Source organism: Alexandromys fortis, unplaced genomic scaffold (genome assembly GCF_014885135.2).
Source record: "Alexandromys fortis isolate MF-2015 unplaced genomic scaffold, M_Fortis_MF-2015_v1.1 scaffold_153, whole genome shotgun sequence".
NCBI lineage: Eukaryota > Metazoa > Chordata > Mammalia > Rodentia > Cricetidae > Alexandromys > Alexandromys fortis.
In genome coordinates, this window is record NW_026068032.1 from 1,148,820 (window position 1) to 1,166,648 (window position 17,829).

Here is a 17,829-nt window from a genome sequence, read left to right on the forward strand (position 1 = left end):
CCCCCCCCCCCCCCCCGTCCTTCAGAAGTGGTTGTACTGTGAGTGTGCTCCATCATCACACGCCTGAGTCAAGAGCGCCTTTGACATCGGTGTCGTTTGTGAAACCTAATCTGTATATAATTTAGGGAACATAAAAGAACCACAGAACCAGAGCTCCACAGGGCACAGTTGCAGCCTGGCTTAATGAGAGGCTTGGGCAGAACTGAGAAATAGCACTTGACCAGACACGATCCATCCACAAAGGCTTTCGGCAAATTCACTATGCCGTGTGGATTTCCCATTTCCTGAGAACGCTGGCTAGTTAGCCTGTCCTGGATGGCTGGAGCCACACACAGAGAGAAAAGCCAGTTTCCCACTGAGGTTCCCTCAATGCCCAGATGCAGTCCAGTCCTCTGAAGACTTAACTCTTACTTTTTTAGTCTGGTTGGTTTCTTTCTGGGCTTCTGTGTTGTAGGATATGGTAAGCACTTGAATGGGGTCTATAAGCAGCAGGCAGAGTGCTCACTACCAAGTGGTGGGATACGAGGTAGAGCACCTACCAGAGCCAGGGCAGATAGACCTGCTCCAGGCTGGGGCTCACAGGCCTGAGGCTCTGTTCTCACCTACCCTGAAGGGGAAGAGCCAGCCGCCAAGCCGTGTGCTAAGCTGAGCCATGCAACGGAGAGACTAGCCACCACTTAGTGGTTTAAGATTTGGCTCATGCAGTCAAAATAGGTTAAACACATGCAAAAAGTCAGGCCCAGACCAAAAATTTTCTAAACAGATATAGTATGTTTAAACATGTGCTTGGATGCTAAAGAAAGTTTTTTTAAAAATGGGTATAAAAGTCATGGAAAAATAGTTTAAAAATAATAAAGTGAAGTCTTTATAGAGACGAGTAAAGTATATAAGAAATAAGCCATGTAAAGATGGGATATAAAGCCTGGTCTACAGAGCAAGTTCCAGGACAAGCTCCAAAGCTACAGAGAAACCCTGTCTCAAAAAAAACAAAACAAAACAAAAAGATGGGAACTACACAGGGTGTCTGGATCCTGTATGGTGCTTTGCTGACTCTGAATTTTTTAAATGCTAATGTACAAAAAAAATAGCTTCTGAGAGACATTGGGTTATAGAAACTGCTAAATTAAACCAATCTATGTATTTTAAGAATGTCTTAACTTCAGAATGGAAGTCAGAAAATGTGTTGGGAGAGAGGTTGTGCCTTTGTTCTACAGGAAACAAAAAGCAATAGATCTCTTCAAAATTAATGAAGATCAGGTTTGATTGGGGAAGACCTTCTGAATATCTTGGCTACAGACATTAAAAATTAAAAGAAAAAGGCTTCAGGTCTTTTTTATACGCTGATCCCTCTAAATGGCAACAGTTCTGAAGTTGATGAGACCTGATAAATCTTGTTGTCTACAGAGTCCTCATGACTTATTATATGTCACCCTTTCACATGAATAAAGATTTATATTATGGTGTGATTATATGTCCAAATGGATTTATAAAATTGACAGATGTCTTATACCTGCTCAAATATAAAACAAAAAAAAAATCCTTAGCTAACTTGTACAAACCACACATTCTATATTTGGGTTAGTGCAGTTACATATGTTACCTTTAAAAGTATATGTGTTTTCAGAACAAAAGGACCAGATACCAATAAAAACAAGTAGCCCATGCGATCCAACCTCTCAGAATGCCTCTGTTGCAATTTCCTCAAAAATCTGCATCCAAAACAATTTTAAAGCTGCTAGCTGCCATGGTCCAGCCTCACAGACTACTTCATCCAGGACTTTGTATAAGCTCTACACGTTCCCATTACACAGAGACTGGACAGTAAATCACACAACTAGTCCTCCTAGGACTTGACCATTATCCCAATTTTTGCAGGGTCTCCTAAAGATGCCATCACTCCCAGACAATAGGAAGTAGTCTAGAGAACATGATGCCCACTTTCTCAAGAGGTAGGGTGGATGGTTTTTGTAAGTCAGCGGGTTATAGGTGTTTGTTATCATTTAGGGAGGTTGGTTACAAGCTGTTACTGGTCATAGTCAGAAAAAAAGTTAAACGAAGGAGATTAGATTCAGGGATCTCTTTCTGGAGGGAATAAAGAGAATATAGAAATTGGAACATCTACACCCCTTGTTACACCTGCGCTATGCCGTGCTATGCCTGTACCACGCATGTAGCATACCATCTGCACTATAAGACCATTGACGTTTGTGAGCCGAGCAAGGGCACTGGATTTAAACACACAAAGACACATAGACGAGACGGGGGACACGGGTCATCCTTGATACAAGAATGCCCACTTTATTGTGTTCAGGGGCAGCTTATATAGTGCTCTGGCCACACCCCAGCTCTCGGGATCTTTCAGCTGCAGCCACCAGAACCCACTCCCCTGTCTCATGCTCAGAGCAGCTGCAAACACAGGAAAACAAGTTGTTTTGCTCAGAGCATCTGCAAGCAACTTACTTACAGGAAATTCAGAGTCTGAGGGTCTACATCCCCCAACAAGAAATGACGGAATAAAAGTGTAGATTGTTGAGTCTACTTTTGAACAACTACTGGGCTCAAATATTTTACATAGATATGGACTTTTATATATTAATACAATTTTAAGGTTATTTTTATTATAATATACTTAGGCTTCTAATCTTGTTTAAGGGATTGTATCTGTGCAGATAATTTTAAAATGTAATTTGAATTTATTTCTTGAAAGCTATTTAGGATAATAAACACAAGTTAATAGTCATCTATAAAAATCAATCTTATAGTCACATTAGCTATGTTTTAAAGGTCAAACAGAAAAATATTTTAAATAGATAGATGGTCTTCACACATTTCAAAGACCTACAGAATACGGCATTTAAAATGTTTTAATAGCATAAGACTTTTCATGACAGTGAGACATGTTTGCTCCTAGCAGCATCAATTTACTTCAAAAAAAGGGAGATGGGCATTGAAAAACTTCTATATGAAGCTTGCTTTTATTGTGTCAAAGCTAGCCGCTGGGCAAGAAACTTCCTTTACCTTGACTGTTGACAGTATGCTGTCCAAATAGGATAAACAGGACACAAAAGACGGCAGCTGCCAAACTTTGCCAAGACACGGCAGGACGATCCTTCAAAATTCCTGCTTCACAAAAACATCTGCTAAATATTCTAGGTCTGTAAGCCAATGATGGATGCCCCCATGTTGCAAAGGAACCTTGGATGACTATTCAGGCAGCCAACTATTTCTGTCATTTCTATAGTTTTGGAAGTTGTTTGCCCTGAACTTCCTGTTTACTCAGGAAATAAAATAAAAGGATTTTTTGGGTCTCTGATAGGGATAAAGACCAGATAATCACTTTTTTTTGTCACCAGATTCAGAAAAGAAAGTTCCATAAGAGGTAAAAAGCTTATTAAGATCAAGAAACATAAAAGCTTAAATTGTTTATCTAAGATGTTTTAAAGTCTAAAAAGATATTTTTAGGATGATAATGCAAGTTAGGATAAAAAGTAAATTAGGTACAAAACGTTGAACTCACTAAGATAAGATAGATAATACATTCTCTGAATTTGCCAAATACAAATGGACTGGACATTGTGAATGTAATTCTTACCTGATAATTGTTCTTAATGTACATAGTTTTACTATGTTAGAGTTAAAGCCTTTCCTTTTTATTTAGATAAATGGGGGGGGGACATTATAGACTATTTGTATACTATATGAAGATATATTTTCTGTGACTGGTGTAATAAAAAGCTGAACAGCCAATAGCTAGGCAAGAGGTATAGGTGGTATTTCCAAGGAAAGGAAGAAAGAGGAATCTGGGCACATAGGAGAAGCCAGGAGACATAAAGAGGAAACAGGAGGTGCAAGATGGAAGAGAGGTAACACCGTGTGATTGAATGTAGATTAATATAAATGGATTAATTTAAGCTATAAGAGCTAGTTGGGAACAAGCCTAAGCTATAGGCCAAGATTTCACAATAATAAGTTTCTGTGTAGTTATATTTGTGAGCTGGTACGTGAAAAGCTTGCTACATTTCTGAAGTGCATGGGGGGGTCTATTTATCACCAATCACTTGGCATAAATTTTTACTTCTGTGAGTAACCCTGATATATGACAGTCTCAGTTTAGGAAGCAGGTAAATCAGCAGTTTTTAGTATTTGATGTGGGAGTGTCATATCAATCTGTTGATTTCATTGGCTGAGCAATAAAGAAACTGCTTGGCCCTGATAGGTTAAAGCATTGGTGGGTGGAATAAACAGAATAGGATGCTGGGCAGAAGAGGAAGTGAGGTCAGACTCTGCTCTGCTTCCAGAGAGACCTGACAGCTCTGCTGGAGCAGAGACGCCATGCTCAACTCTCCCAGAATGGACATAGGCTAGAATCTTCCCGGTAAGCGCACCTTGGGGTGCTTACACACATCATTAGAAATGGGCTAGTCCAGGTGCGAGAATTAGCCTGTAAGGGCTAGAGTTCATGGGCCAAGCAGTTCTTAAATGAATACAGTTTGTGTGTTGTTATTTCGGGCATGAGCTAGCCAAGCGGCCGGGGTGTTGGGGACGCAGCCCCGCCGCTCTTATTTCAACAAGTATTTTTTAGTATTACAGGTTTTTATTTTTAATTTTTGAGTTTGCTTTTTTTTTTTTTTTGAGACAGGGTCTCGTGGAGCCTAGGCTGGTCTTGAACAATCTGTACAGCAGATGGCCTAGAATTTCTAAATTGTCAGAAAATGACCAAACTATCACTAGGTCCCCCAGACTGAAGAAGAGTCTTTCCAGTAGCTGGGTTGTGTCCCATATCATTTTGGAAGAGCCAGAGGCAGCTACATATTCTGCCTCTGCCTCTGCCTCATCCTCAATATTGCTGTCTGTTAGAAAGTTAATAGTGAGGAAGGGTCTTCTATAGATACAGTGTTTTCAAGGGTCTGAGCCTGAGAAAGGGTCTTCTATAGATACAGTGTTTTCAAGGGTCTGAGCCTGAGAAAGGGTCTTCTGCAGATACAGTGTTTTCAAGGGTCTGAGCCCAGAGCAAGAATTGCACTTCTGATTCAAGTCAGGGCCAAGGAAAGATCAGAGGTCCAAGGAAGGCCAACTTCTCAAATCCACTCCCTTGAGTGTTTAGTTACTTTTAAGATTTTCAGTTGTGTGGTGGGGCTGGATGTGTGCACATGCATGCAGGTGTCAGAGGCTGAAGAGGGCAGCTCCCCCTGGAGCTGAAGTTACAGGAAATTGTGGTACTGGGAACCAAACTTGTGTCCTCTGGGGGGGGGGGGAGATCCTTGCTCTTAACAGCTGGTCCCTTTCCAAGCCCTTTTTTGGGAGTCAGGGAGATCAATGCTCTGGTTTACCTGGAGGACCGAGCACCGGGGAGATTAAACTGCTTCCCCAGGGCAGCTGAAATTCAATCATTTCTTCCCAGAGCATCACTGACTGACATTTCTTTTGCTTTCAAGACAGAGTCTCATGGAACCCAGACTAGCCTCAAACTTGTTCTGTAGCCATGGCTGGCCATGAACTTCTGATCTTCCCGCCTCTACCTCCTGAGTATTGAGATCACAAGTGTGCCCTGCTATGTCCAGTGCCATGTGGTGTAGGGATGGAACTTGGAAGCTTGTGCTTGCTGAGCAAGCCCTCAAACGATTGAGCGATGCCCCCAGCTCCTGCTTTGGATTTTGAGACAAGGTCTCCCTCTGTAGACCAGTCTGGTCACGAACCCAAGTTGTTCCTGCTCAGTCACCTCCCCAGTGCCAGCATTACTTGAGCCACCATATGAGTATTTTGTAATAATTGAGCTGATATTTATGCATAACATATGGTAGTTAACAGCACTCTAAATATGCTTTGCCTATGTGATTGTGTATAATCCTAACACCTTCCATAAGAGGTAGGCATGATTATCACCACCATTTCACATATCAGAATATTGTGTCAACTGAAAAACAGGCTCTTTGAGGCTGGAGCAATGGCTCAGTAGCTAAGAGTACTTGTTGCTCTTCCAGAGGACCCAAGTTTGTTTCTCAGCACCCACGTCAGACTGCTCACAACCACCTGAAACTGCTGTGGGAGAATGTTCTTGTACACTGTAAAGATTTGTCACTCATATTGCTTAAAAAAATGCTGATTGGCCAGTAGCCAAGCAGGAAGTATAGGCGGGGCAACCAGAGAGAATTCTGGGACTACGAAAGGCAGAGAGTCAGTCACCAGTGCACATAAAATAAAATAAATAATTATGGAAAAAAAAAAAAGACGAAGATAATGCTTACAGTATACGGTATACAATCTAGTAGCATAAGAAAGAACTAGCTCTGCCAAGGCTTAATTATATAAAAATAAAATCAGCCACTGCCTGTAGACTGTTACAGCACATATAACTAGTACATTAAAGACACGCTTACATTCTCCTTGCTGCTTTTATTCAGGGGGGAGGCTGGATTTTGCTTGTCTGGTCATTCATTTGTCTGTTTTTGAGTTCATATTGTCCAGGCTGATCTCAAACTTTATGTGGTACTTCTTTGGCCACACACATTCAGGTGTGTATAAAATTAAATGAATAAATGTAAAAATAAATAAAAATATGCATAATCCCCTTGGTAAACCAGTCAGGAAAAGAGGCACAAACAGTTGGTGTGAAGAGCAAACGTGAACGGAAAACAAGCAGAGGAATTTGAGATGGCCCAGCGGGGGGCAGAAGTCAGCAGGAACCGGGGACAGCCCTGCTCTCCTTGGAGAGAACTAACAGCTAGAAAAATAAACCCAAAAGAACAAGTCTTCTTTGGCAGAAGGAAAGTACAATGCAGCCTAATAGATCTTTTTTTTTCTTACAGAGTCAGAGGGTTTGGTGAACGCTGTCAGTGCCTCTTTGCTGGCTTTGCCCTGGTATGCCTTCGTTAGTTTGCTTAAAAATAGCATTGTCTGCAACAACGGAAAACGAGTTGTCCAGGACTGGGAATGGGCAGCACTCTGGGCCCATGACTTCTGTTCTATACTCTAACCCCAGGCTAAGTCGCTGAAGAGTAGGAAGACAGCCGCTGGCCCTCTCTTGCCCAAGCATCGCTTTCTTGATCACCCCCTTTTTCAAGCCGGCTGTTCACCAGCAAGGCCCTCGTGCACAGAGTGTCCACCAACCCCAACGCTGTGGAGTCTGCAATGCAGTACGCCTCCCTACTTTATGGCTCTAACTATCTTTATTCTTTAAAGCCAAGTATCACACAACCCAGGCTGGCCTCAAACTTTCTACACACGAGAGTAACCTTAAATTTATGATCCTATCTCCTTCCCTGTCGAAGACCAGCTAAAACTCATACGTTCCAGGATAGGAGCATGAGGATTAGAATTTATCGAGAAGAAAAACCAGAGATATAGGAGAAACAAGAGACAAGCACAGAACAGCACAGGGAGGGACGCTCAGCGAGTCTGAATCCTGAATTCGTCCATGGTTATTCTTACACTTTTATATCCCAACATAAGGGGAGAGAAGGCAAAAGACTGCTTTAACATGGCACAAAGGACAACCAGGACAGTTACCTGCTTCAATACTTGAGACATTAAGCCATTGTTTCTGAGTATGTTGTTTGATGTTTTGGGCAGGAATATTCAGTGAACACACCCTAGACCAAGTACCCTGTAGGCAGCCACTCCCTACATCAACCCTCCTATTTTAAAGGAAGGAACAGAAGTAGGCTTGAATTCTCTGACTTTTGGTTGGGGAAGTGGATCCACCTCTATGGGCCATCTTAATGTCCAAACCACCAAGTAACCACACCCTAGGTCAGGGCGTGTGGCCAGACTTGTCAACAGCTTTGAAAGAGCAAAGATGAGCTCAGACTTTGACCTTCACTAGCGCAGGAACAGGGTCACATCTGTGTGTGTCCTCAGGTAACTCAGAGCCAGTGCCTAGACGGCAGGCATCCTTCACCATGCTCAACTCCCTAAACTCTTATCTTTCATCTTCAGAGTTCAAAGAAGTGCTTATTATGATTTCACAGTTTGCTGAACTAGCATCCAGGACCGAGATCACAGGAAATGGTACCTCCACCTGATGTAGAAGGGTCTTTATCTATCTGTTGTTTCATTGGTTGATTAATAAAGAAAACTGCTTGGCCTGATAGGTCAGAACATAGGTAGACGGGGAAGATAGAACAGAATGCTGGGAGGAAGAAGGCAGACGCCATGCCTCTCCTCTCTGAGACAGACGCTATGGAGCCAGCTGCCAGGTCAGACATGCTGAATCTTTCCCGGTAAGATATCAGTTCTTGGTGCTACACAGATTATTAAAAATGGGTTAATCAAGATGTGAGAGTTAGCCAAGAAGAGGCTAGATATAATGGGCCAGGCAATGTTTAAAAGAATACAGTTTCCGTGTAATTATTTCAGGGCATAATCTAGCCAGGTGGCCGGGAGCTAGGCGGCAGGAACGCAGCCCGCAGCTCCCTCTACATCCACCAGATAACCAGACATGAACACACTTGGCAGAGATCCCCCCTTCTGTGTGGTGATGGACCGTAAAGAACCACTCAATGACTGCTCTGTGCAGATCCATCATGGCCAACTGTGTCTCAGTTGTGTCTCTTTGTTAACAACCAGGGCTTCTTTGGGTGGGCACCCAAGCAGGCATTATTTACACTCATAACAAATCAGAATTCCTGACCAGTGTGCCAGGGGCTTGCAATGCCTGCCTCCAGCCCCCATAGAGAGCTCCATGGTGAGTTACACCCTAACCTAGCCTACATGAGACTGTCTCAAAGAACCAAAACCAAACAAGGCTTCCAAAGGCAGACATCCAGGTAAGGCCAAAATAACAAATACACACACACTACATAGGAGACAGTTAATGCCAACTGATCAAACATTCAAGTGTATACATGAAAATAAAGAATAAATGAGCTTGTGTTTTTTTTAATTAAGGTTATTTTTAATATATAGCAAGTTCATAGTTTTCAATCCCACTTTTTAGTATAACCCCACACTATGTGGTAACTCCACACTACATGGTAATCCCACACTACATGACAATCTAGCACTCAGTGGTAGTGGGATCTCAAGTTCAAGATCCAGTAAAATTGTTTTATAAAAATAGGGCCTGGAGAGATGGCTCAGTGGTAAAAAGCTATAAAGCACTTCCTACCCTTCCAGGAGACCTGAGTTCAGTCCCAGCGCCCATAGCAGGCTGTTCACAACCATATGTAATTCCCGTTCTGGCCTTTTATAGCACACACGCACTTAAAAAATAAAATAAATCTTTTAAAAGTAAGAGTTAAAGTCTTTTCTTAAAAAACATATCAGCCGAGTTGGTAGCTCATGCCTTTAATCCCAGCACTAGGGAGGCAGAGGCAGGTGGATCTCTGTGAGTTCAAGATCAGTCTGGTCTACAGAGTGAGTTCCAGGATCCAGGACTACACAGAGAAAACTGTTATACCCAGATTCATAGAGTCCCCCAAATATCAACAAGGAGATCAAGTCCTGTATGTAAAAGCAAAGAGTCTTTATTCTTACACAAGTTTGCAAACTCAGATTCTCCATGTGCCAGACATATTGGCACAATCAAAGAGCCCTGAGCACATTTAGGGTGGGGTTTTTTAATAGCAGAGGGATTTTTAAGGTTCAGGATCCCTGTTATGCTGACATTTGTCTAGGGGTGCCCTGGCCAAAAGGGGATGGGCGTGTCCTGGACATCAAGTGATCCTATTTACAATAGTTGGAACGTTAGGAATTTCATGGGGATGGTCTGTTCCTGGGTGGAACATGGGTGGTCCCAGCTTGTGGTCTTTCTTGGAACCAGGTATTGCCTTAGGGCAAACTGAGACTCAGGCCTAACCTTCCTGTTGGCCTATAGAACCTGTCTTGGCAGGTGTGCAGCAAACTGCCCTGTCTCCTACAGAAACCCTGTCTCGAAAAACTACACACACACACACACACACACACACACACCCCTTTCCCATAACCACTGAACACTAGACAAACGTTCTAGGTAAGCTATTTTCCACCTGAAAGTCGAGGCCTATCTGATGAAGAATGCCTGTGAGACACACCGTGCCATTGCAGGTGAGATGGTCTAATTTTTAAGCTGTTTTAAGGACATAAACATTCCATTCCAGAGGTAACGTAATTCAGTGACTGAGTCCAAAGAATTACTTAGGCAGTGGTAAAATGGACGCTGGCGCCTGACCGGTGGCCAGAGCTCTGCCTTGATGTCATGTTCACACGAGACGAGGACTTCGATGAGGTCTGAGTCACACCTGTGGACCAGTACACCCTACACCCTAACTTCGGGTTTATTTTCTGCGCGTCTGAGCGTGGACTTCAGCTCGCGAGCTCGTGGAGGCCAGAGGGCAGCAGACTCCCTGGAACTGGGGGTACAGGAAAGGAGGGAGCCAAACTTCGGGGCTCTTAACCGTCTCTCCAACCCGGAAATGATTTTTCACGTTGGGCCGCAGTCCTCACTTACGTCTCTGTTGATTTAAACAGCACCAGTTTCTTCAGGCTAGACTGAATAAGCACTTTCTTACCAGCTGCGCTTTTGAGACCCAGCAGGAGGGATGTTGTTATTTTGCTGTATTAAACATTCTGAGCAGCTTTTCAAGAGATAAAGTGACCTTGCCAAGGCTGCCCACAGATACAGCCGAGAAGTGAGTGGGTCGGCTAGATTCTCCCATGCTTGCTGGGAAAGTCGTGTCCACAGAGGGTACGGGGAGCTGGGACAATGACATCTAACACACAGGTCCCACAGGCATGCCCCTAGCATGCGCTGAACAGCCCCTGAAGCCATTACATATTTAAAGGGATTGTGGGAGGAGGGTTGTTCAGTGAGTAAGACACAGCCGTGAGGACCTGAGTTCAAATCCCCAGAGATCAGCAATGTCAAGCGAGGAGGAAGTACACTTCCTCGGAGCTCACAGGCCAGCTTCCCTGGCTTACTCATGGCTCACAACAAAGACTGTCTCGAACAAGGAAGGGCAAGGAGCTCCAACGGTTGCCCTCTGACCTCCACACATGCATGGTAGCTTGTGTAGGCCTGCACTTATACATAAACATGCAGACACCAACACACATCAAACACATACACACAAAAGGCAGTGGGGTCAGTGAACCTGCTCCATGAGCAAAGGCGCTTGCTACCAAGTCCCATCTCTTCAGTTCTGGCCTGGTGACTCCCACGGTGGGCGGAGAGAACAGACTCTCTCGTGCTGCCCTCTCAGGCCTGGAGAGATCCGTGATGAAGAACACCGAAGACCTGGGCTCGATTCCCAGAATCTATATGGTGATTCAGAACTGGGGTTCCAGAGGGATCTGATGCCCCGCTTCTGGCATGTGTGTGGTGCGCAGATACACCAAAACACCCACACGCATAAAAATAAATCTTTTTAAATTAATAAAGAATATGGTTAGCAGACTTTGGAGGAATAGTGGAAACTCTAGCCAGGCATCCCTTGACACCTCCACAAAAGGCTCTCTGTGGAGCCTGGAGCCTGAAACCCCAAAAGGCATAACCTGAAGGCCCAGGCAGCTTCCTCATTTATGCACTGAAGTAAGGTCTGAATAGTCCTTTCTCTAGTTGGAAACAGCTTCCAGGCAGTTCCCTCGTGGACACACATGAGAAACAATAAAACCTACAGTTAGGAGAACAACCAATGAGTCACAGGTACTCCGGGAAGCCAGAGCTAGGGCCATAGGGCTGTTTTTCACTGCCTTCCAAAGGGTTCCAACCCCTTCCAAATATATAAACTTCAGAATTTAATGAGCTGAGACTAGTTTTCACACACAGACTGTTTTCTCTGTTTTCGTTGGTCTCCTATAGCCCAGGCTTGATCTCCTGTAGCCCAGGGTGGCTGCTTTATAACCCCGGATGACACGGGGACTACCTCCAAGCCTGGTTCAGAGAGACAATTTTTTAAGTTCTCCATCTTGTCTTGGGGGCTCAGAAAGCAGATTAAGTTGAGACGCGCTCTCCCCTCCCCCACTTCCCGACAAGGCAGTACCATCCTAGGTTAGACTCCCTTTGTTAGTACACGGCGTTGAGCCTCGCCAGAGGGGCCACAGCTGGGGCTTGTGACCTTCAGCGTGTAAGCTCTTCTCTATACACAAACTGCCCACCCGTGGAGTTTGGCAACTTATGTTTTAATTTATATTTGGCAATTTATATTTTAAGGTACAGAATGAGCTACTAAGAGAGATAGTGGATACATTAAATGCACGTCTATAAAAATAGTAAATGCATAGGATTTAGTGAAATGAGGTAGAGATGTCAAAGAAGAAAAAACAAACCACCCATCACCCGTGTCTGTCAGGGATGGAGGCAAGGGAAGACACGGTATGAATGGAGAAGCGGGGATACCGCCCAGAGAGGCTTGAGCAGTCTGCGTCTCTAACTCTCTCCTCCACGTTTCAGAAACTGAAACGTGGCCGCTCTCTGCTGCTCCCAAAAGCCCACATTCTATAGCTGGAATCTTCCTTCCCGGAAGCTAGAAAACAGCACACCCAACTGAGTATCATTTCCCTTAGAAGGGGGCACCTTTCAGATCCCGCAGCTTTTCCTAGAGTCAGAGCCCTGGAAAACAGCCTTAAACGCCTCTGGCTGGTGACTAGGATAGCTACCTCCCATTAGCGTTAGAGCACAACGCGGGACGCCCCAGTCCTTCGGGCTGCCCTGAAGCTCAAGTGAGCTGTAACTCCCACGTGGAATCTGGAACCGAAAAGGTGAGCTGCCCTCAAGCTAAGAGGGTACTTCTCCCACTTCCTTTACACCCACCAGGAGAGCACCCCAGAGCATCCTCCGCAAACCCCCTCTCTGGGCGGCAGCTCAAACGCAAAAGCACCGTCTTTCTTCCCGCCTTGGGAGCATGTGGGACAGGCGCTGTGGCATCCTCTGAAGCTGGGTGCCGTACCCACAGACCCCAGGCACGAACCGGAGAGGAAGCATCTGCGGGCAGAAACGAGTCCAGGTCCCCACGCCTGGTGGCCCAGGACGGGGAACAAAGCAAGCTTGTCCTTCCATCCTCCTCTCTATGTCCGCGATGTCCCGGGGTGTGGGTGGGGGGGGTGGGGGCTGCATTCCAGCAGGAGCTTCAGTCAGACACTTACCTTCATTGCTCGTGGCCGTGTGGTGCCTCCAGCTCCTGGGTGCAGGTCTGCGTCTCCTCCCGCTGCGGCGCGGCGACACGTGGCGCTCGGGGTCTCTGAGCACGGAAGATGGAGAGCTGGGCGCGCTCTGCTGCGGATTGCATCAGCGACTGGCCCCGCAGGCAGAGGCAGCCGGGGCGGAGGACCGGGGATGAGCACGCATTTGTGTTGCAGGAGGGGAAGACAGACGGGCGGATCTGACAGCACCTTTGATCCATTTCCTCCCTGCTCCTTGCTGAGAAGCCCTGGCTATCCGCTTCCCCCTCCCCAGTCACACAGGGCACCAGGGTCTGGCCTCCGAGTGTGGAAGTTTTAAGATGTATTTTGGGATGGTAAGGAATAGGTTGGATTTTTTCCAGAGTTGTGGCTCTTGTCTATCGTGTTCTCTCCACCCTCAGGCTACTTTCAAATGACCAATTCCTCTACTTCTTTTTAAAATCACATTTAAATAAATGTAATAAATTTTGTGTAGGGTTGGGCACGCACTGTGGAGAACTTGCAGGAGTGGGTTCTCTCCTTCCGCCATCTGAGCCCTGGGATGGGCTCTCAGGTTGGGTAGCTCACTTTCTTAGTTTGTGTCCTCTGGTTCGCACAGTTTTCTGATGTGAAATTGCCTGGTCACTTCCCTGCCCTACACACACACACACACACACGCACACGCACGCGCGCGCACATGTTTTGGCTGGATTTCTGTGTGGAGCCTCAGGTTAGGCTCCAGCTGACTGACTACTCAAGAGTGTTTTTGTTGAGGGGAGTTACCTCCCTCTAAGGATATGGCAAACTTTATGTTCAGTAAATCTAAAGCAGACATCTTTGCTGTGAACTTTTCATTCCTAACTCCCTGGAAAAGGATCAGCCTTGTCTGGGACTGTGTGTTTGCCTGTGTTCTTTATAAAACAAACAAGGAAATAAATAAAAATGATTTTTTTTCTTTTTTCTTTTCCGGTGCCTGGAATGGAACTGGTGACCAGGTGAGTGCATGGCTGAATTATCTGTCTGGCAAGTGCACTGTTGTCTTTGTACGCAGCACAGCAGTAAAAGGTTCTTCCCTTCATGTGGCTGTAAGTCTAGGCATGGCTTTAACTCAAGCAGCGCTAGGTGATCGACTGATGAATGTAGAAATACATGGGTTACTGCACATTGTATAAGGCAGTGGGGTTTTCCAGGTGGTACATTGCCCTGGGAGACAACTTTCCTAAGCAGCCTTTGACTCCATTCTAGGGCAGGAGAAGGAGATTGCACTGGGTAGACCCAGAGAAAGGGCCCCGTCTCTCGGCGGTCACCCATCCAGCACGACTGATACAAAGCTTGTTCCTGGAGAAGAAAATAGACTATGGGTTTATCAGGGCAGATCGAGGTGGGGAGGGCACACAAAGATACTAAAATCACATCAAGGGCACACAAGCATACTAAAATCATTTCAAGGGAACCGGGTTTCAAAATTTATTAGCCCTGCCAGGCACTGGTCTGATTTGCTATCTTATCAGTGTTCCTTCAGCAGCCCGAAGCCTCTTGGACTCTGCTGCAGCCCCGTCTTTACTCTGTAGCCCCATATATATGGATATGGATATATAGATATATTTACTATGTGCCGTGATATGAGAATTAAGGTTAGAATCAAGGAACCTCGTTCGCCATGCCGTGCTACCCATGAGGTGGGTTTGTAGGGCAGATTGCTGTACGCTCTGCAAACACAGAAGCTGCTCTGCCTGTATGGACCCCAGCGACTCTCACCTTTGAACACCCCCCCCCCAATTCCTTTACTACAGCTCCAATCTTTAGTTATTTGTTCTTCACAATTTCTTCTCCCCAGGGCATATTCAAGAAAGAATGCGTCCTGGGTAGTTCTTATTGTCAATTTGACACACTCCATAGTCACCAAGAAGAGGGAACCTCCCTCTGCCTCTGCCTCCCAAGTTCTGGGACCACAGCCCTGCACCACTGTGGCCAGCAAAGTATATGCTTTTGAAAAGCAGAGAAAAATCAGATTAGAGAGAAGTCTAGGAAGACTTCCAGCTGGTCAGGGTGGACAGGAGTGGGGATGGGGTGGGGGGTTGGCAAGGGAGGCTAAAAGCAGAGATTAAACCCAGCGAGTCAACTGAGGCAATGGGAACAGAAGATGGCCTCCTGAGCCCCTCGGAGGGGGTAATAAGAAGACATAGTTATAAGCTAGTGGAGTGGTCTCGGGTTCCCCTCCCCCCCTTTAAATGCAGCCTGTGAAGATATTAACCAATTAAAGTTTGGAGCGCGACTGGGTGGATGCCAGTGTCAGCAGGATGTCTGTGGTGAAAGAGCATTATGAAAATATCTCTGACATTCTGAGCGGCTGGGAACCTTTGCTGGACCTCAAAGTTACTATTAGCCAGAGTTAATAATACATCTTGAAGCCACTTAAGACTGTTATCCTACTGTGGGCTCAGCCTGCTTGTTCGGCCTGTCCTAATGATGACTCAAGTTAATCACTATTGTGTTGATCTCTAAGGATGTCCTCAGACACCAGCTTTCTGGGGCTGTGCTTGGATCTGAAGCCACTGAACTTAGGTGACTGTGATGAGCCTGGGATCTAATGCCGCTTTCGGAGTTTATCAGTGTAGAGGCTGTGTGGATAGACGGCAGAGCCTAGATGTGGGCAGGGAGAACATTGCCTGTATTTGGAGGGCTTGAGAAGAAAGCAGTGAATTCACAGCAGGGAGGGGATCTAGGGAGATAGCATGGTGGATAAACTGCTTGCCGTACAAGTGCTAGGTCCTGGATTGAGTCCCCAGAACACAGAGAAAACTGCCATCGCACACGCTCATAATCCCAGAGGTGGGAAGTGGAGTCAGGCAAACCCTTGAGGCTCACTAGCCAGTCAGCCGGTCCTAATGAGGGCGCTCTGGACTTATGCGAGACCTTATCTCAAAACACAAGGACAACCTCCTAGTGCTGCTCTCCTGCTGTGAAGGGACAGCGTGACCAAGGCAATGCTTATGAAACAAAGCTCACATGGTCAAGGGGTTAGTCCATTCTCATCACGGCAGGGAACACAGCAGCATACATGCCCTCGAGCAGTAGCTGAGAGCTACATCCTGATCTGCTGGAAGAGAGGGAGGGAGGGAGGGAGAGAGGGAGAGAGAGAGAGAGAGAGAGAGAGAGAGAGAGAGAGAGAGAGGGTCTTGCTTGGGCTTCTAAAACCTCAAAACCCATCCCCAGTGACACATTACCTCCAACAAGGCCACACCTCCTAAGCCTCCTAATGCCTCCAAATAGTGTCACTCCCTGGTGACCAAACATTCAAATATGTGAGCCTCTGGCGGGGGTGGGGGAGGGGTGTCATTCTTATTCAAACCAGCATAAATGGCAACTGGGGTACAATGTCAGAGGCTGACCTCCATACATACATGAGCACACATACACACACACACACGAATGCACACATACACACATGTGCACACAGAGAAAAGGGCCCTGTCACGGAAGCTGGAAAGCATACAGAATAGTACCATGGAAGGGAAGTTTCCCAGAGAAGGTCGGCTGTATGGGCGAGCGCGGGGGTGGAAGGGAGAGTGATGTGGGAGTGTCTTCTAGCTATCTGTTGCTTTCATTGGTTAATTAATAAAGAAAACTGCTTGGCCTGATAGGGCAGAATTTAGATAGGTGGAGTAGACTGAACAGAATGCTGGGATGAAGAAGGCAGTGAGGCAGAGGCCATGATTCTTCCACCCAAGACGGATGTAGGCTAGAATCTTTCCCGGTAAGCCACCACCTCGTGGTGCTACACACATTATTAGAAATGGGTTAATCAAGATGTGAGAATTAGCCAATAAGAGGCTAGAGCTAATGGGCCAGGCAGTGTTATAAAGAATACAGTTTGTGTGTTGTTATTTCGGGTGTAAAGCTAGCTATGCAGGAGCTGAGCGGGACGAAAAGCAGGCCTGCTTGCCTCATTACTACAGGGGAGTGTCCTGGCGGGGGGTGGGGGTGGGGCTCCTGAGAGGATGCAGAAAACCCACAGGTAAGACCACAGCAGCCTTTCAAGACGTGGGGTTGGAGGCTGACTCCTGTTTGAAGAGGTCAGATGGGAGAATCTAATGCCCCTGGGAATTCTCTTGGCTTTTTCCTTTCACCACCCACTACCTCCACCCATCCCCCCATCCCCGTGTCTGTGAGTGTCTATGTCTTTGTCTTTCTTCTCCCTCAGGGTTCATCCCATGGCCTTAATATTTGGTCTTTCATTCCCAATGCTCTCCATGCTGGATGAGTTCAACATCGGCTAATTAATTCCATTACTGACCTGTTGAGAGACCTCGTCCCTTCTAATAAAGTCCTGACATGCCTCCTACGCCCCAGGATTCCTCAGTTCTGGAACTCTCTTTGTAGACCAGGCTGGCCTAGAACTCACAGAGATCCACGTGCCTCTGCCTCCTGTGTGTGTGCCCGTGTGTGGGCATGAGCACACGGTGCACATCCTGTGGAGTGATATAGATGTAAATAATTTGCATTGGTATGGATTTTAAGGTCAATTTTATTATATGTATATGTATTTTTGATCTTGATTAAGGTATTATTATTGTGTAGTTCATTTTAAAATGTACTGTATAATTAGGAAATATAGGTTGCTAATGGATAATCATCGATGATAGTAAAGCTTGTAGTCATGTTAGTTAGATTTTCTAGATATATAGAGATATATTTCAGTTAGATAGGCATTCTTCATATCTTTCAAAGACTGCAGAATATGGCATTTTAAAT

General features: G+C 45.7%; 1 protein-coding gene across 1 annotated transcript in view; it reads right to left on the reverse strand.

Moving 5' to 3' along the window:
- Positions 1 to 13,972, reverse strand: part of Bcat1 (branched chain amino acid transaminase 1) — a 70,574-nt gene extending 56,602 nt beyond the window's left edge. The window contains exon 1 of the mRNA XM_050164710.1: positions 13,060 to 13,972. Coding sequence (XP_050020667.1) covers positions 13,060 to 13,065 — 6 coding nt within the window. The 5' untranslated portion in view covers positions 13,066 to 13,972. The remainder of the gene's footprint in view (positions 1 to 13,059) is intronic.
- Between the last annotated feature and the right edge of the window lie 3,857 nt (positions 13,973 to 17,829).